This window comes from Aulonocara sp. 'chitande type north' Nkhata Bay, linkage group LG10, assembly GCF_057382095.1.
Source record: "Aulonocara sp. 'chitande type north' Nkhata Bay isolate Kocher_YH1m ecotype deep benthic linkage group LG10, A_spYH_male_GT1.1, whole genome shotgun sequence".
Taxonomy (NCBI): Eukaryota; Metazoa; Chordata; class Actinopteri; order Cichliformes; family Cichlidae; genus Aulonocara; species Aulonocara sp. 'chitande type north' Nkhata Bay.
Genome location: NC_141353.1, coordinates 2,193,352 through 2,212,629, shown reverse-complemented (window position 1 = coordinate 2,212,629; position 19,278 = coordinate 2,193,352). Strand labels below are relative to the sequence as shown.

General features: G+C 48.0%; 1 protein-coding gene across 12 annotated transcripts in view; it reads right to left on the bottom strand.

The window, feature by feature from the left end:
• Nucleotides 1-19,278, bottom strand: part of auts2a (activator of transcription and developmental regulator AUTS2 a) — a 355,571-nt gene that overhangs the window by 10,446 nt on the left and 325,847 nt on the right. For 8 of the 12 annotated variants that reach the window (XM_086307757.1, XM_086307760.1, XM_086307759.1 and 5 more), the window contains 8 exons: nucleotides 7,499-8,063; nucleotides 5,988-6,280; nucleotides 4,648-4,880; nucleotides 3,631-3,675; nucleotides 2,451-2,546; nucleotides 2,288-2,359; nucleotides 1,834-1,863; nucleotides 1,393-1,464 (listed from right to left, as the gene is read on the bottom strand). In XM_086307757.1, the coding sequence (XP_086163883.1) occupies nucleotides 1,393-1,464; nucleotides 1,834-1,863; nucleotides 2,288-2,359; nucleotides 2,451-2,546; nucleotides 3,631-3,675; nucleotides 4,648-4,880; nucleotides 5,988-6,280; nucleotides 7,499-8,063 (1,406 nt within the window). Of the gene's footprint in view, nucleotides 1-1,392; nucleotides 1,465-1,833; nucleotides 1,864-2,287; nucleotides 2,360-2,450; nucleotides 2,547-3,630; nucleotides 3,676-4,647; nucleotides 4,881-5,987; nucleotides 6,281-7,498; nucleotides 8,064-15,080; nucleotides 15,567-19,278 lie in introns of those variants that run through there. The other 4 variants (XM_086307768.1, XM_086307763.1, XM_086307764.1 and 1 more) reach the window with 4 other exon arrangements.

The following is a 19,278-nucleotide window of genomic DNA, read 5'->3' as shown; positions in this document are numbered from 1 at the left end:
TTTCCCTCCTTGTGTTTTATTCCATCACGTTTATCTGTGTTTGCCCAAGTCCGTCTCGTCTGCCTCTCCTCCTCCCGCATCATCTTCCTGTTTTATTGTGAAGGTCTCGTGTTTCCGTGTTCGTCCTGTTCAGTTTTGTGTCCCCCGTCCTGCTCTCCGTGTGTCCTCACTTCCCTCGTTATCCTTCTGTATATTTACGTCAGCGTCTCCCTCATGGCTGTCTGTCTCTCCCTGTGTTTCCCCCCGTGTATTTGGATTCTTTGGTTTTTCCAGGTTAGTTTTGTATTGTAAAGCTGTGGTTTGTGAGTTCACGTCCTGCCTCTGAGTCTGCATTTGGGTCCTACTCCTGCTGCACACAGAGACGCTGGTTTTAGGCGTGTTGGGAAGGAAAAATAGTTAAAGCCATCAAGGGAGGTGACTGACTGCTAAGTTCCAGTGAGGTGTCACAATCAAAGCATTACACTAACCTCCAGAAGCAAAAGGAGGATGCAAACCATACAATTTAAATGTCAATTTATTATCAACGGTGTGTGAAGCGACTTCTACTGAGTACAACGGTGAAATCAGCTGATCACAGAAGACACGGAACAATTCTGTGGTTTAACTGATGAAGTGATTTTTCCAGAAGAGAAACTAGAGCCAGATCCACAGAGCGAACCATCAGGAGTTTGGGTTTATTTTGCAGTTCAATTAATACAAATGAGTTAACAGTGTCTATAGAGAGTGGAAGTGTTTGTTATTAATCTCTGTCTCTCTTCCACAGCATGTCTTTATCCTGTCTTCCTTCTCTCACTCCAACCAATCACAGCAGATGGCCCCGCCCCTCCCTGAGCCTGGTTCTGCTGGAGGTTTCTTCCTGTTAAAAGGGAGTTTTTCCTTCCCACTGTCGCCAAAGTGCTTGCTCATAGGGGGTCATATGATTTTTGGGTTTTTCTCTGTATGTATTATTGTAGCGTCTACCTTACAATATAAAGCGCCTTGAGGCGACTGTTGTTGTGATTTGGTGCTTTATAAATAAAACTGAATTGAAAATTGGACTTTGCTAAACTGACCCAGTATTAGCCTCCTAAGACCTGAACTCTTTCATGCATTTTTAATTTCTCTTTGCTATTTGGGCTGATTGGGACCTGATGAATGTAAAAACAAAGAATTACTGTATTTTTTTTTTACCTGATTTTTGTTTCTGAGAAAAATGAGATCCACATACAAGGACATTCGTTTTAAATTTCGATAGGACAGTGGCAGTATAGTGTCCTCGTTAGTGGATATCAGGCCCTTGTAGAGCAAAATTTAGTATTGTGGTCTAGACAACCCAAAATGTGATGCCAGGTCCTAGGAGGTTAAATCCAGCCTTGGCCACACTGTGTTAGGAGGGGTTAGACGAGTCCTCACCTTTACTTTCTGTTGGTGGTGGTATATCTGCCAGGCAATATGGACATGCATGGCACACCACTTCCCCGGTTTCTGTAAGAACAAGAAAATTTATTTAATTAAGAACAAGAAAGAAAATGGTGTGACCAAAAAACACAGTGTCATCTAATCAATACGGTACTATGACTACTAATCACATATTAAAAGGCTAAGAAATGTAGGTGTGCTGAATGAACCATGCACACGCTGGCGTGTGACAGCGAGGCGTCACTGTCGGCCATCTGACAAGGTTTCATAACACACGCGCTGCAGCGTTCTTCAAAATGAGCCCCGTAAACGAGTACACTCAGCCCCCATTTAATTAAAGACACTATCAACTCCATTAGCAAAGACCTTCAAGGCATCGCAGTGATTATTGCGAGGGAGCAGGAGACGGAGACACTGCAGGGAGCGAGCACTCACCCTGAGAATCGGCCGAAACGGATCCGTTAGCTTCAGGAAGGACGGAGAGAGAGAACATGAATTATTCTGCTGTCAGTCAAATCATTTCTAATTAGTCCTTGTGTGTAGCATTCATTAGGAACCAAATTAAAATGTCAAACTGTTCACTTTAAAATTAAGCGTTTCAGGGGTAATTAACACGCGGGTGTTTAAACGGGTTCCTCCTGCGTGGCCTTCTGCAAACAAACACGCTGACACGTCTGTCAATCTACGACTCACCGCTGATCAATAGATCAGAAATAGACTCTATGTGGTAAATTATTCATATGTATTTTAATGCATTTTTAACACTTCCTGTATGAGAACAGCTTGCTTGCTGAGGCTGCTGCTAATGTGGATCCTAATAAAGCAAACCTATGGAGCCTGTACAGTCCGGTCTCCTGGTGCACGGTGGGTGGCGTGTACGTGCTCTTACCCTGGGGTCCTTCTGTAAGAACGTGTGTGGGACGGCTCCGGGTCTTGCGGAAACATCCAGTGGATTAGAGGTCTGGAGAGCAGCAGACGATCGAAAATTATTCTCTGAATATAACTCGCCCCCTCCCGGCTAGTCTGTCTGTGGGTGTGTGGTGGTGTCTCACCTTGGGCTGAAAGGCCCCCTGCAGCGAGCTGAAGGGCCCGGTTGGGGGGATGACAGGGGGAAGGCCAGACATGGCTGGAGGGTAGGAGTGGAAGAGCTGGAAGAAGAAAAGAGCGAGAGGAGGCGTGAGGACGATTCGGTCTATCGGTGAAATGCGGCTTTATGAGTCAGTCTAAACAGAGCAGGCAGTTTGTGGTGGTGTTTAAACCTCGCAGTTTAATCGCAGTGACTGCTTAGTTACAAATGATTGCCTACGTGTTACACAAACGGCTTGTTTATCAAATATTCACTGCTTGTTCCCGCTGGATTTAAATCAGGAGAAAAAACCTTTGATATGAAAAGCAGAATGTTGTAATACACGCAAAACACAAGTAAGTCAAACAAGCGCTCAAGGCTTTCATAAACGTATCTGTATGTAGAGAAACAGATATGCAATCATCTGCTTTGCATAATTGTCCCTAACAGTCATATTAGCCAAAGTAACGAGTGCGTGTTTGGCAAACGTGCTTGCATTGCTGCAGTCGCGCATTGGAATTCTTTAAAGCTGGACTCGAGGGTGTGCTGCAAGCTTTTTAAATGCAACTCCACTCCTCTTGTGCACCAAGTATTAAGATGCCACTATGTTTTATAGAGAAGGAATGCTTTCAGCGTGTTTGCCGGGACCATTATACCAGCGGGGGAAAAAACAAAAAAAGATGAAGCACTTAAAAACAAACTAGGAAGCGGGTCGATCTGAATACAAATAGGTTTTTATGATAGTAAAATCTGCCTCCTAGCTATCGAGGACAAATCAGTTTAATAGTCTGTAGAAAAAGCACACTAGGCAGAAGCACGCTCTGAAAATTTCAGCAAAACGGTAGGACAGCGAGTCCAGTGTTTGAAATCATTTGCTTTTATTGAATAATAATTTTGAGGACGCCACTGCTGGTGACTGGAAAAAAGGAAATAAGCGAGACAGAGAGGTAACGTAGCAACTGTGTTTATCATCACATGCACACAGTAACTGTTAAACTCCAGGATTTAAGAATCCCGATCTGTTGCATCACATCATTAGCTACGGCCGAAGGGTGACATGGAGCAGTAACCGTTAGGAAGCAGATGTACGGTGCATGGGCTGAAATGGCAAAATGGGCAAGCAACAAATCTGAAGCTGGAAGCTAGTACGCAGTAGAGAAACTCACACTGTGTCTGTAGAAGGGGTCGACTTTTGTTGGATATTTGTCAAACTGTAGGAGAAATGAAACAGAGCTAAGTACAAAGATTGGCCTCTTTTGTTTCAGGCCAACACACAAAAAAACATCACAAACTGCATTTAAAACCGAAAATACGATTATAGATGAAGATCTAAGACGTCTACCGAGCGGGATCCAAGTTCAACCACTCCCCGCGCCGCAATGTTTTCATCCTCCCCCGTTTCCTGATCATCTGAAGACCTTGTAAACTAGCATGAGCTGGCTCTCATTTGATTGGCTTTTAGTGGTGCGGCGCAGGCTCAGGGCGAACATTTCCACAGCCAAGACTAAACACTGCAGCCATAAAGAGCCTTTTTATGGCCTCATTAGCTGTCAGAGGCCTCACTATGCTGCCTTTGAGGTATCATGATAGCCAAGCAAACCTCTGTGGGTCAGGCAGTTACAAATGTGTATGTGTTTGTGAGAGTTTAGGTTCAGGCACCCATTGCCTGTGGTTCTCTCCCAAACTGCGCGGCTCTTAATGCAATACATTTGCCAGTAATGAAAACCCCCAAATGGGACCAAATGATGTCATTAAAATCAGAATGAATTAAGTGTATTATGTTCTGAAAGCTGGCTCTGAAGTTAACATGCTCCAGGGCAAGTTATTGCCAATTTAGAAAATAACAGCGTTCAAGTCTGGAGTCTCAGCGTATGCCAGAGAAAACACTAGAAAGGCTTTGTGGGAGAATAAAGGCATCGCTGTGGCGTGGACGGACGCGCACGGTCATCGTTGAACGGCCGCCACAGAAACCCGCAGGTCCCCACGGCGTGCCGCTCTCACACATGTCAGAGTATTTAAAAAATAAAATACGAAGTCTTCGCGCTCCCAAACCGCAACGCGAAAACACTTTTTGGTGCCATAGCCGCCCACCGCTCCGCACATGTAGAAGTCATTACGAGAACGTAGACCCCTGCCCCGCCCACCGCCCCAACCCAACACAGGTGTGTTCTACTTATCCTCACATTTCTGGCAGGGGTACGCACCATGGGCGGTGCTGGGGTGGGCATGATGGCGTGTGGGAAGGGCGTGAAGGTGTGCTGGTGGGTGTGCTGGTGGGTGTGTTGGTGCTGATGCTGGTGCTGATGCTGGTGGAACTCAGTGCGCAGGTAGGGCGGGGGGCCAAGCGAGGCACCGCGGTCGGCGCTCTGGGACGCCAGGAAACGGGTGTTGAGCTCTTGGCGCAGAAGGTCTTGCTCTGTAGAGAAGAGGGCGGAGCATTAGGACAGCAGAGCGCTATTAGCAATTAGAGCTGCAGACTCAAATAACCCTCATCTGAGAACTTTAAATACATTTCTCTTTAATTAAGACCCCCTACAGTCCGCCCAGCTGTAGGTCACACGCAGACCCCTGGAGGACCTCGCGCTCCCGTGTGACAGCTCTGTATGTCATCAAAATAAGAAGCCAAGCTGTCAAAAAAGGAAACAAGCAGGAAATGGTTGTGATTACCAGCGTGTCATTTTCCCTCGAAGCGAAGCTCGACATGATTAGAACAGTCTGACTGCTGGAACTGTCAAAATGTGGCGATTTGATACACTCGAGCCCCTCTGAGAGCGCGGATCGGCTTTTTCTAATAACCTTTGTGAAGAATGGATTTCAAGTAATCATTGGCTTTTCTTCTAAATTCAACAAACCCAGCCTTGAGAGATTATATCTCCTCCAGAGTAACCTTATCCTTCCTATTCCACAGTGGCTCGCTACAATATCTTCTGCATTCGTTTCAGGCTTTATTGGGCTGGGAGCGCGGCTGGAATTTTCTCTTCATAAAAATTTCATTAGTATCTTTGGAAAACATCCAGCTCGCTCCGTCCCGTATTGACCAAATTGATTTGTTGCACATGATCGCCGTTCCAGGTGAAATGGACGTTCTGGGAATGTTGCTAGAGCCCCTCCCCGCACTGACCCTGACATTTAGCTTGACAGCACCGCGCAGAAATGTGCACAGGCTCTGTGATCGCTTTTGTAATGCGTGCAGACCGAGAGTGTGAACTTGAACTGTCCACACAACTATAAACACACAAAGCGATGGCATGACGTGCACGTGGATCATCTTGGACGTGGCTGCTTATTTCTTTAAATAATTACCAGGGCAGCATGTGCATCGTCTCTGCGTATCGAATGCTTCAAAATGAAATGCCGCTCTGCGTCCATCATTCATTATGTACTTGTCATGTGTCTCGAGCTTCCCGGCAACAACTGGTTTAAATAAGAACCTGCTGATTGCTTTTGCAGTCAAATGTGCAGTCCTCTGTCAAACCACTTGGGGGCGATGTGGAGACATCTGCGAGCTGCTTGTGCTGTTTACCTGAGTAGGCACTCCCAGCAGCAGGATGTCCGGGTACTGGCAGGGTGCTAGACGTCAATGGTGGCGGTGGAGGCAAGGCTGCTGGAGGAGCAAACATATTGGGGTGGTGTGGGTGTGGAGACGACTGCAAGGCAGACGGGAAGCTGTGGGGGTTATTCTGGTTAGTGGGCAAGGCCAAGGGAAAAGTGGAGGCTGCCGCGGCTGCCGGAGGAGGCGGTGGGTGGTGGGGGAGGTGCAGGGAGGGCGTAGGGGGTCCGTGGGGCTTGGTGCCTGGGGTGCTGCTCCTGCTACTGCTGTAAAGATTAAGACAGAGAGAGAGAAAAAGGCAGATAAGTGGTTAAGCCAGGCGTGATCAGTCAAAATTAACACTTGTTCCTCCACATCCCCTCGTCTCCATCTGCTCTGACGTTCAGTTCCTAGCACGCCGTTTTCACGCCTCAGCTGCCTCCCATTTACAAATGCCTCCCCGTCTCTGTCTCGTGCTTCACAGAATCCAGGGCAAACACGATCTGCGAAAACCCCGTTCGCAGCAGCCTCGGATGCAAATAAACCGCCGCTGGCAAACATAACAGAACGAGCATCTGTCTTTGAACAGCTTCTGCTAAGGCACTTCCTCCACAGCCAGGTACAGAACATGTGCATCGGAAATGGGATGAGCGGGCGAGAGGGCGTGTGTGAGCAAACAGTCTTTTGTAGTGTGTGTGGGTTTCCCCCGGGGCAGTCACGGAGCTAGCGTCTCCACAGCTCCACGCACTAAGCCTAAAAGCTCATTTGCAGCGCTCGCTCGTCGCTGTGGGCCCCAGCCGTGATTATTCACATGCGGGTGCCAGGCCCTGTTGGCACGCTGGCAGACTGGCAGAGCTGGCGCAGAGTCAGGCAGAGAAAGCCAAGTCCTGAGAGCCTGCTAGGCAGAGCTGTTGTTGGGACCGAGTGGCTTCTGAAGGAGCTATCTCAAGGTCTAACATTAATGGAGAGGCTCACAGGGTTCGGTGCTTCTCAACTGATACGATAGAATAAGCTTAGCTGCTATTGTTTTCAATGAAATAAACTACATATTTGAATACACAGAAGATCCTTTTAAATTAGGAAAATGTCTCCTGAGCCACTTTTCCTTCTGTTTTCATCCAAAACAGCCTTAAATCCACGAAGCATGAACAATATGGTGATTCAAGGTTACACCAAACTACTGGGAGTCCGAGCTCAGATGTGTGGGTGGATTAAAAAAAAGCCCAGCACTCAGGGTGCAGTGTGGCCCTTTTATTCCGCTGTTAATAATCAGCGCTACAGTTTGGCTGGGGGACTTCCTGATTGCAATTTACATACTGATCGGGCCGTATATGCACTTCCAGCTCAAGAGATATTCTTGAATTTTCAAGTGTGTGTGAATATGGAGGTGTTGCCTGAACAGCTCTGCATGAATTTTCTGCATTAGAGCATGTGAGAACATGAGAGCTGTGGGTGTGTGGAGCTTTTTTCCCCATGCACTTCGAGGCTGTCTGACAGTAGCTTACCTGTGGCCGTTGAGGCTGAGGCTGTTGTAGGCAGAAAGGGGTCGGGGGTGGCAGCGCGATGGGGGCCGGTGAGACCCTGACTGGATGGGGTGCTGCTGGTGAGAGTGGTGGTTCGGAAGGGCGGGAGATGGTGGGTGTGGGTGAAGGCTAGGTGTAGGTGGAGGCCTCGGGTGGGATAGCACTTCAGGCTGGTGCTGGTGCCGGGGAGGGGGGGTTGGTGAGGGCTCTTGGCCCTGGGCAAGAGGCAGGGCTGCGGGTGACTGAGGCCTGGGAAGAGCCTCTGAGCGTGGGGGCAGGTGGTTTAAAGGCTGAGTGGGCCCGTTTGGCTGGGTTCGAAGAGGGGACGGGGTCTGGGGGATGGATGGCTGGGGCTGGGGCAGTGACACGGGGAGGGTTGGGGGGGACAAAGGTGGATTGGGGGTGCTGGGTACAGGCAGCTGGCTGTCTCTGCAACTCTCCTGGCTCCTCTCCTGACTGCGTTCTAGGCCTGACACCTTGAGGAGGCCTGGGCCGTGAGGCTCCTGGCTGCCATTGGTGGAGAGCACATCGATGCCAAAATCTGGAACTGCACAAAAACAAGTGTTAAAAACAGATAAAAGGTGCAGATTAACCGTGACGTGCCACAATGAATGTATCGATGATGTCATTTTAACATGCAACGATATCCTGAGGTGGACCCGAGGAACCAAAGACCGAAGCTTCCAAACAACACACGACCTGCTGTACCTGCAGAGCCACAGCCCCCTACTGCAGACACTACAGTGAGTGAGCTGTGAGTGTGAGCAGCTCCTGTCCTTGTTAGTGACATCTCCTCTGTCATGTTTGGTGTGTGAGCTTATCAGCTGACAGCTCCACAAACAGACACAGTTTTTCCTTCTTCCTCCTCATACTGACACACCTTCCTTAGGCTCTGCCAGCACAAACACCACTGCAGCCTTTAACACCGTCCCCGGGGGGAACGACACGAACCAAAAAGTGTTCTGCTTGTTCAGAGTGAACCAGTAGTGCATTGTACTCAAGACCTTCATTTTAAGAGCATTCTCGTTTTCTGTGCTTTCACTTGTAGGCCACATTACATTTTTAATGAGGCACTTTTCCATGCACCTTGCACAAACTGAGATCTGTTCCATACCAGAGGCAAACTGGAGCTGAATAATAGTGACAGCGTGCAGATGTGTGTGCATAGTTTTTGCCGTTTATCAGGTTTCTGCTGCCTTTCACCTTTTCATCGCTTCTACAGTTGAAAAATTAGCTTATTCAAATAGTACGTGCAGTTGTGCTAATCTTCTCTGGAAACACCGATGCATGTTCTTTACCACATGCAAACTAGCTCAACTGATGATATGCATAAAAAGAGCACTGTGTGGGGTAAAAACATTTCAGGGAATGAATTCAGCTTTGCATGTAGTGTGATAGCCATCTGACATGTAATTGCTAAGCAACAGCAATTACATGTCATTTAAACGGCCTGTTTGGACTCCATTAGTCCAAAATGACTGCATCTAAAGAATGACTAAGCGCTGTGCAATGCTGAACTAAAAAAAAAAGGATAATAAGCTCTGTCCGGGGTATTTCTCTGCAGGGACCTCCTCCTACAGAACAAAGTGCTCAGACATCAGCCACCAGCTTGACTCCTCCAGAGGCAGAGAGGCTCATGGGAGATGACAGTGCATACATAAACTGTAATTAGCTCTCTCTGGGCCTCAGGGGGGTTTAGAGCTGGGGCAAGGGCTCCTCCTCCCCCTTGGTGAAGCAGCTAAATCCTTTACCTGCCAAAGAGGTGTAGATGGGAACCAGTTCCCCTGGGCTGAGGCAGCAACCCGCACTGCAGAGCAGCCGCCTGTCACTGGTGGCTTCCATCTCCCTGACACTACCCCCCTGAGACACTCCAATGGGAGCAGGCTGAGCTAACAGAGCTCTAACATTCAGCATTGAAATGCTAAGCGAGGTATTAGCAGCCCCAGGTGCACGCAATATTACAGATAAGGTCAGGGGAGGTCAATTCTGATGCGAGATCAAAATAACGGCTATTGACTCCCGCTCTACACGGAAGAGCTTCCCGGGACATCTGCCAGCCTGTCAGGAGACAAAAGGACACTTTGCAAGCCTGCCATGTGTTTGTGTTGAATGGTCTCTGTCTCTTTAACGCAGTCCAGAAAGAGAAAAATGTTGCAAAATAGACGAGGGTCTCGTTAAAGCTAGCCAACCACTCCTGTGTGCCGCTTCCACATCTCCGATCTACCCTCATGTGCATCAATGAAGAAAACCCAGCAGCGCTTATATCCATCACCCTAATCTATGTCAATCTTCTCCACTTACTGATGCTATTACCAGTCAAGAGAGGCTGCTGCTGGCAAACAGCTTCACCACAGCAGACAGGGAGAGAAGAAATTCCCAATTCTCAAGGCTCCTGTTGCACCTCTGGGTCCCTGCGGTCCAAGGCTTGTTTTGAGAATGTGCTAACATGCTAAAAAGAAGGTGTCTATTCTGGTCATAATGAATACTCTAGGGCCGTGTGAGGCAGGAAGAAGAGAATATGCCAGCTTCCCTCCCGCGAGGGTTCATTTGTCAGTCTTCATCCCTGGAAACAAATAAGTGCAATTCCCACTTGGGGCTCTGAAAATGTAGAGCCCTGCTGTTTTCTCACTATTGCAGTTTTTTAAGCAGCATGTTGCACTTGTAGGTGCAAGTAAAAAACTGAAGCCTGCGAGTGCGTTGCTTAGCAGGTGAGCCAAAGGCTGGAGGGGCATCGAAGGGCTGTGTGTGTCTGTGTGTGTGTGGAGGAAAGCCATTCATTAGGTGCAGCTGTCAGGAGTCGCAATGAGAGACTTAGAGGGATAAGTCACTATCCAGGGAAGAGCCAGCTTCTATTGTTCACAGAGCATTAGCTGCACAGCACCACGTCTGATTTCTATCCATCTACCTGGTTAAAATGACATGCTGCCTCGCAACGATTAGATTACAGCTGTGATTTGGGTGAAATGAATAAACTGTATTAACATTAAGATACAACATGATGAGCATGGATCAGGAGCCTGTGGCCCTTTTAGGTGTTATTAGAAGCAGAAGTTCAGTTGTACTGCTCTGCTTTTCATCTACCTCGGCTGTAAATGTTCTGCCGTACAGTTTTAATGCAACCCTAATATCACGTTGCTTAATAGAGCGCTGTATTGTTTGGGTCACAGTCCTGCAGGAAGGTGTTTGGTTTGGTGCAGAGAGAGAAACCGATCTACTGCAGCGCAATGCTCCACAGAGGGAGCGACAGCAGGCCTGACAAAGTGAGCTGCACAACATTAGGTAGTTTAATATAGTGTCAGGTCATTACTGCAGCACACAAGGGGATTAATTTAGCATATTATATTTCAATGTCGTTGCTGAATACAGCCTGGCACATGGAAGTGATTAACAACAAGTGGCAACTGGCAGGTCAGCACCTGTCCTTCTGAAAAATACATTACTGCCCAACTCCAGCCAAAGCAGATCCGTCTCTTTCATGTGCGAGTGACAGCTACACCCAGGTCGGGAGGCATCCTGACAAAGCGATGTCTGTAGAGACCTGCGTGACATCCCAGGCTTCTGTTCGTTGCCGTCACCTCTTCCATCTCACCCTCCTCAAAATAGCCGCTAGATACATACTCGTTTATGGGATTTCAACCTGCCAGGGATCTCAGGGCTCCAATCACACAAAACCAACAACCTGACACATAGCAGGAGCCACGGGACTGGCAGCTGAGCCGTGACCGCTGTGTGTACAGTTATGTAGAGAGCAGAGGTGAAATTCAGAGAGACCTGAACCTGCTGTGCTATGCTAGCAGAGGACGACAGCTTTGATGGTCTCATGTGCCAATGAGTACGATAAGAATGCAATAAGAAGTATAATCTACACAATTACTTATTAACAAAATTCTTAAAACTCACTTTGAAAAATTGTCATCTACAAATAAAATAGTGCAGTTTATAGATAATGTAAAAAAAGTTTAAGAAATGTCACAGAAACTGTAATTAAATTTTTCTAGAAATCCCTGCTTTGGTTGATTTTGACTAAGGACAGCACAAGTTGCAATAAACAACATCTCAATCATCACGGCACATGTTGAGAAGATCTAGGAAACAGGTGCTAACAGCAGAGGGGGGGTCTGCAGGGACACGCTGCTGCACATTAGATACTAACACGACAGCAGATGATGCAACAGCAGGTAACCTCTGGCAGTGACTGCGAGTTTGTCCTGTACAGAGGTCTTCTGTCGGAAAGGAAGACAGGCACATACTGTTGATGTTTCAGATCATTAAAAAATTTAACACTAGACAAAGATAACCCAGGTAAATATATAATAATGTTTTTAAATGATGGCTTAATTTATTAGGGGGGGGGGGGGGGGGGGGGGGGGGGGGAAGCTATCCAAACCCATCTAGTCCCACTTGAAAAAGTAACTGCTCCCACATCAATTATCAGCGATTAACCACGTTTTTTGGACAGCTGAGCTCAATTTCACCAGCCAAAGCCCGGCCTGTTCACCCAAGAAAGCACTTAAATAGAACCTGACAATATGAAGCAGGCTAAAAGAGCTCTGAAAGCAACACATCGGGCTATGATTTAAATAAGCTCAGCAACAAATAAGAAACAGTCAGTCTCGAAAATGTTACAAAGCTAAAACTTTAGGAGTCCAGTGAACCGCTGAGAGAGCCACTTTCCACAAACGGAGGAACCGTGGTGAAGTGGCAGCGTTAGAGTGGCAGCTGAAGGCTAATGTCACCACACCTACATGCTGACATTGAGCTGGTATGATGAATATTTTTAAGTAGCACTAAAATAAAGAAAAACTGAGAGTGATGGGACTGAAATGTTTTTGACAGCTTTCATAAACAATCATCCGAAATCACTGTAATCCACCCGACACCATAAATATTCTTTATGTTAATCTATCTAATGTTGAAGTGCCAAAAGCCTAAAATATCAAATCAGAGAGAAGATTATTAGAAAAATTATTAGATCGTTAATATCTGTGGCAAATTTAAGGGAAACAGTGTGGATCAACCAACCAACACTGTAATGTTTAATGAAATCATTCTGACTGCCAGTCCAGAAGATGTAGGCTGGACCTCGCTGGATATGGTGAGACAAATGTAGCGCGTGGGCTTTAGCACTGCGGTGCATCGATAGGCTGCAAAAGCAAAGCATTAAAAAAAACTATGAACCCCCAGAGAGACCTCTGATGCTCCACTGTCACCGCTTCAACACTCTTGTTGTGCAAAAATCAGCAGAGTTAGTGCACTGCAGCGGAGACACTCGTGCTCTGCATCAGGCAATCAGAAGAAACTGGTTCATTTGCTATAGAGCTGCTGATGCTAGATTCAAAGCACTGCTGAGAGGCTGTGCTCGTCCTTCACGCAGCGTCGTCTGAAAGCATCATCCTGCCTCACATAAACAAACACAGAGAGGCCGTTTGCTCAACTTCAATCAATCAAGTGCGCACACAGCCACGAACAAGAATTTGTGGCCCTCGCTGAAAACTCTGCCGCTCATTGGCATGCCTCAGTAAACATTAATTATAATCTGGATCTCTCCCTGTGCAGAGCTGGGCTTCCAGACAACTGAAAACATTCCCATTCCCGTGTTTTTCATCCTCAGGTCTTAGCATGGGACCATTTACTCCCTGACACTTGCTCCTCTCCTTTCTCCATATTTTGTTTAACAACAAAATTAGATTGTAATTGAGCAGCAAGTGTTGACAGCGCTCTGACCTCGGGAGTGCTTTAGACAGCATATGTTCCCCAAAGAGCTCCTCGGTGAGGGACCGGTTTCTGTTTATTTGTTCTTAATGAAGCCTGCAGTCGCATTAATGGCAGACATCTTTAACAGATCTCCCTCCCACACAGAAGAGAACAATAAACAGCAGGCCACCAGTTTCTGCCAGAGCTCGCACACTCAGTCCACAGCAAAGGGCTCCTTTCTTTTCATGCCTCTGCAGCTTTATGACGTCCGGGCTCACTGCAATCCAGCCCTTCAATTAATACAAAACTTGCTTCGCATTAGCAGCAAAGTCCATCTTTTCCCAACGTAACAGCATGGAGGATATATTAGCAAAAGACATGTGAGGGATCGCTCACGTTTCGGTCCTGCTCTGTAGTGCTCTTGAGCGCTGGAGAACGCACACACCACGCACAGATCGTGGACGGAGCTATTCCAAGGAAGACAAACGTTGCAAATTATGCAAATTATCTTCCAGATTTGCAAATTATACAAATGTAGAACAAATAAAGATGATCCAGACAGCTGACAACCAGTTCAGCGACTTGAGCTGTGCACAGGATTATCCCCATCAATCAACCGTCACCCCTGCAGAAGCTTTATGTGAGTGTCTGGTGGAGTTTTACTGGGTGGATGTGGGTATTTCCATTATTCTAACCAAGTATTTCTAAATACGATGTTGGTCAGAAGACTCGAGATATTAGTTCCAGAGAAGCTGAAACCCAGCTGCAGTAACCTTAGCTGGGCAAGCGTTGCCCCTGATCTCACAGCTAAAGCCTCCAGAGAATCTCCCGTCTATTAGCTCCTTATCCCTCCCTGCTTCAGCTCTAAAGACTTTAACAGCATTAGCTGCTTTAAGAGCGGTAACATCACACTCAGTGAAGCCTCTTTGCGTCTTCAGAGTTTCGAGGCACCTCTCAGCAAGGGGGGGTTCACCGTGCACATGTATGCGTATTGGACATTCCCCAGATGGGTGTTTAGGGCTCTGTGGGCCGACAGTGATGAATGCTCCCCTGCTGGCTCTCCAGGATTCTCTGTCATGTCAGCAGCTCTCTAAAGCCAGAGCTGCGAGGGGTGTCGGGTTGCAACGCTTGGACATCTCGCCCTGTGGAGGGTCTTGGACTGGAGCTGTTTTATTAGTCCTAGACTCCCAGGGGTGGCAGGCGAAGGGGAAACCAAACAGAAATAAAGCTGGTGGCTGGGGGGAGGTTTGGGGTGAGCGGGGCAACTATTCTGGCTGTGAGAGCGTGACATGTGTAATCTTTCAGTGAGAATACCACAGCCTGCTGATATCACCTCACAGTAACACAAACTGCTGCTTTAGCAAGCTGTGATTGAGCAAAAGGCCACAAGCAGTGGGAGGTGGGGGAGAGTTGTTAAGCCGCCTCTCTGAACATCTATATTTCATGGCTGTCTCATTTAGTTTATGAATTTTGTATTACAAGACGGGAAGCCAAAGCATGAGATGAGAAGCCAAGTGCGTATATAAATATAAATAGTGTGGCTGCGTGTGGCGTATGCGCGGGGAGGTCGTGGTGCGCGGCGCGTGTGGTTAACCGAGACATAAAACCTCGACTCCTCTTCTGAGAAAGACCGTCTGTGACTGTGATCCTCTGTGAAATGGTAGCAATCTCGGGTAATTGGGCTTCATAAGCCAATGAATGTTCAGAGCTCTTCTGACAGATGCAAAGCCATAGAAGATCAGCTGCCAGACCACAGCCAATAAGCACTTACACATGTTTACAGCATGACAAGCGTACAAGCGGCAAATGGGAGGAGGAAAACACACGAGCGACAGAAAGGAGCAGAGAGGCTCTCTGTCCCGTCTCCTACCTTTGCTAGCATCCGTCGGCACTGTACTGAAACTCTCTTTGTTGACACAATGTGCTCCGTCTCCTCTCTCCTGAGTCATAACGAAGACATTTACTAACAGAGAGCTGCAGCGAAAATATTCTTCCACCCACAGCAGGTCTGATTACAGCTGTTTCTGTAACGCTCTCAACTGCGTCTCGATCTCAGCGCTCAGAACGACAACATGGAAAATCTTTCCGTCTTAGACAAGCTCTCTGGGTCTAAAGTGTTAGGTCACCTTCCCCCTGAAACTGGCCCTCACCCTCTCCACCATCACCATCTTTATGTGCATATGAGGATGCAGCAGTGGGATCAGTGGCGGGACAGTGTCTCATTTCTAGCTCTCCTTTAGAGAGCAAATCTTTATATATCGCCGAGGGTGTGAGGTCAGGCTGAAGGGAACGTAATGGGAGAAGAGCCGGGTCAGGGACTCGATGACGGGCATGCTGGCACAGGTGACCAGCAGAAGGGATGGGTGGAAAGCTGGCCAAAGGGATAGACATCTCCTGCCAGGGGTCTGTGCGGGGCAGCTCTCAGGGGGACACTTGTTGCCGGCGGTTGACAGATCCTCTGCAGGCCTGGCTGTCATGTACTCCGGCTCACTGAGGCTTTGAAATAACAGTAGCGTGTAATGTGTCAGATCCATCCAGTCCGCAGCAATTGGTCAGTGCACACACTGTCACACTGGTGTAAATCTACACTGAGAGACGAGGCAGCTGTGGAGCCAACCAGACCGTTTGACCTCAGACATGTCCAGTGTATGCAAGCGAGCTGCTGGGATTTCTCACAGGGCTTCGTATCGCTGTAAGAAAATGTGACGTGGCCATTTTTTGTATGTGTGTCATTCCCCGAGGCGTATCGCGTGTCAGTGCTTCGCTTTCTCAGCCAGCCATGAAACGCCTCTGATTCCTTTACCGGTTAAACTTAAGCTGGGTGCATTTTGATTTACACAATACGTTCAAGGCTGGATAAACATCACATTGCTTGCCATTAGCTTTATCACTTTGCTGTTGCGACAGGACTTTTGCAGGAGTGCAGAATATTTGCTAACTTGATATTCGAGCATTTTTTGTTTTTGTCATGTAGCAGGTTGTTAAATGTAAGCCGTCTTTCCCCTTGAGGCTTTCCCATGGAGAAAAAAACGGGATGACTCTTTACATTATGGTGTGTGTGTGGTGCATAACCACTAACCACACACACGTTGTTTTCAGTCTTGGAGCCGATGGCTTGTTTTTCAGTCAACAGCATGAAATTAGCAGGGAGGACATTTCCTGCAGGTGAGTATACAGATGCTGTGAAACTATAGCAGGCCAAGCCATACAGGCTTTGCTATGTGGGACTAAAGCCCGGTTTAGATTCCTCTGTGGGGGAATCTTTTCCATTTCATGCACACTTCCCCACAGCTTCAGCATTCTCCCTCCAGGAATTTCCTGCACAGGAGGAATGACGGTAGAGAACAAGCCAATCACAGTAGTCGTGTGCTGACGCCATGTGCAGTTACACCCCACGCTGTACGCCGTGGGCTTTCAAGGAGGGGTTTGATTTCCAGCACAAACATGAATCCTCAGCAAAGGCCTGCTGTGAAACACAAACAGATTTATTTGTATCTTTTAAGTTAAATGTGGATGAAACTGTTTTCTATCCAGGAGCTGACATTATTTCAGTCTACAAAACTGGACGGGAACACTGACGTGTGTCAGCACAACTCGAGCATCTCGCAGCACGCCAGCTGGCACCGCGACACGTGTTTCTTGTCAGTCACCGTAGCAGCTTAGAGGAACAATAGACAATCAGAGCGGATAAACTTCAAACACAGACGCGCTTAAATCTCAATTACAGTCACATGCTGATAAAAACCCGGCTCATAAACAGCTTCCTCCCTCTCACACTCACACACATGACATGTCCACTGCCAGCCTGGTTGAGATGCACGGCTAGAGCGCTGGAGCTGCTCAGCGCTGGCCTGTCCTCCATGAAGACCTGTCAGTTTGTCAGCCAAGCATAGTGGACTATACTAAAGCAGCCCCTGGGGAAGGGGTGACTCCTAATTGTGCAGCTGCCTCTCTGAGGTGATGGACAGCTTTGGCTCCCGCTTTCTTATTTTCAAGACTCTGGAGTTGCACTAAGGGGTGCTGACACTCAGCTCATCTGCTGTGTCAAGTGCAGAAAAAGCCCTTTTCCTTCTCTTTTCTTCTCCCTCCCCCCTTCTCTCTGTAGCCAGGAGGTAGAATATGAGCTGGCTTGCAGCAGTACGCAGAGTGACAGCTCGAGCTGACACGCTGACACCGCCATGATTTCACTGGGGAGAGAAGCATGGAAGGCTGGAAAGAGAAATCTGTCCCCAGAGAGTCATCAGTCTGGGCCTCTTTCACTCTCTTTCAGACGGGGCCAACTGGTTTTACACATGTCCACACTGCGCAGTCGGGCTGTTTGCAAGGACCCGACTCAGTAGAGCCGAGCTGTGCGTTAAAGCTATAGAAGGAAAACTCAGATAGGCAACAGCTTGAACACTTGGATCAAATGTCTAACGTTCTGGTGAAGCATCGATTGCACGCAGCCTCTTTTCTTACATTTTCACTGGCATTACACAAGCAGCTAATGTGTCTGTGCGAGCGCATGTGCGGGTGTGTCAAGTGCCGTCTCATTACCGCCTCGCTCAGGTTTCACTGCAGTCAGTTTAGCGGGGCACCCGGGGCAGAAACGAAGCTGTTAATGGCTGCCCCTTCTCTCCTGTCCTCACGTAGCTGGGGAGTGCAGTGCGGCCTGCTGACGTGGTGGCAAACGTACAAGTTGCTCAGAAAATAAAAAGGAAGCAGCGCGTTTACGCCGGGCCTGAATTCTCACTTTCTCCTGAATCCTTTTTCTCCAGAAAATCAGTGCAGCAACATCAACAAACTATTCAAAATAATACCGCAAATTAGCCGAGAGCCGCTGGCGAGCTTCGGAGTGATGAGCTATGGCTGTTGGACTGCAGCGCTTGGCGAGGGAGGGTTAGTACAGGGGAGGCTGGTTGGGATTTGAACTGTTTATTTGAACTGTGCCGTCGTCCAAACAGTCAGCTGCCTCTCTACTTTCTCGTCAAGCCCCGGAGCTTAAGCTGGGATTTGCTGTTGGTGGGGAGAGAACAACTTGATATCCCCCTCTGGGCAGCGGCTGCCCTCAGCTTGGGTTACTTTAGGGGAACAATGCAGCCTCTGTCCACGGCCTCCTACTCAGCGAAGACATGGGCTCAGACAGGCTCGCTTGTGTCAGGCGAGGCCAGGGGATTCATACATCACAACACCACACGGCACACTGCCTGAATGCGGGGTTTAGAGCAAAAGCTTCCAAACATGGCGTCCCAGCTTTGCCTCTAAATGGCCCAGCAGAGCCCCCGTCTCAGCACGCTAAGAGCTAAACCAGACACGAAGCCCAACCCGGCGCAGCGGCCCGTTTGCTCTTGGCTTAAAAGGCCCCCCTTCTGGGATTTTGGTTTTTGTACAACAGTGTTTACAGTAAAACCTGACACGTGGAATAAGGAGAGGATGCTCGAGCCCTGAAATCAAATAGCTCCCTCCAGAAGCAGCTTAATCTGTAACAGATGGTGACGGTCCAACCGACGTTGATGGGTTTGGGCAGGCTTCTAAGAACAGTGGCCAAAAGCCAGCGAGGACGAACCAAAGAGAGGGTTTCAAAATGGAACAATGTGCAGTTTGTTATGCTTCTTTTATATCAAATGCACATGCCTTAAAATTTCATTTCCAGGATAGCAGCATGATTTTACACACACACACACACACACACACACACACACACACACACACACACACACACCATCCACCCAGCTTAGAGTGCACCCAACACAAGGGGGAGATGTTGACCTGCCATCACTGTGCAGCACATGAATCTCTGCGGAGACGTAACCAACGCCGATGGCCGACGCCGTTTCTGGCCTGCATCACGTGTCACGATGTGGTTGTGTGCTTTAGATATGGAGCCGGCCACGATAGAAACAATAAAATCCTGGGACTTTGTTCCCTCCTGGTTCCCTGCTTTTTGTTGGTCTGTTTTTGGATGCAATCACACGTTACATCCAAAACCATCCAGACGTTTGTTGAGATGTGTGGCTCATTATTTTGTTATTTCTTATAGTAAAGGTTATTATTCTCTCACTCATCCACTGAAAAACACAAAAGAGCCA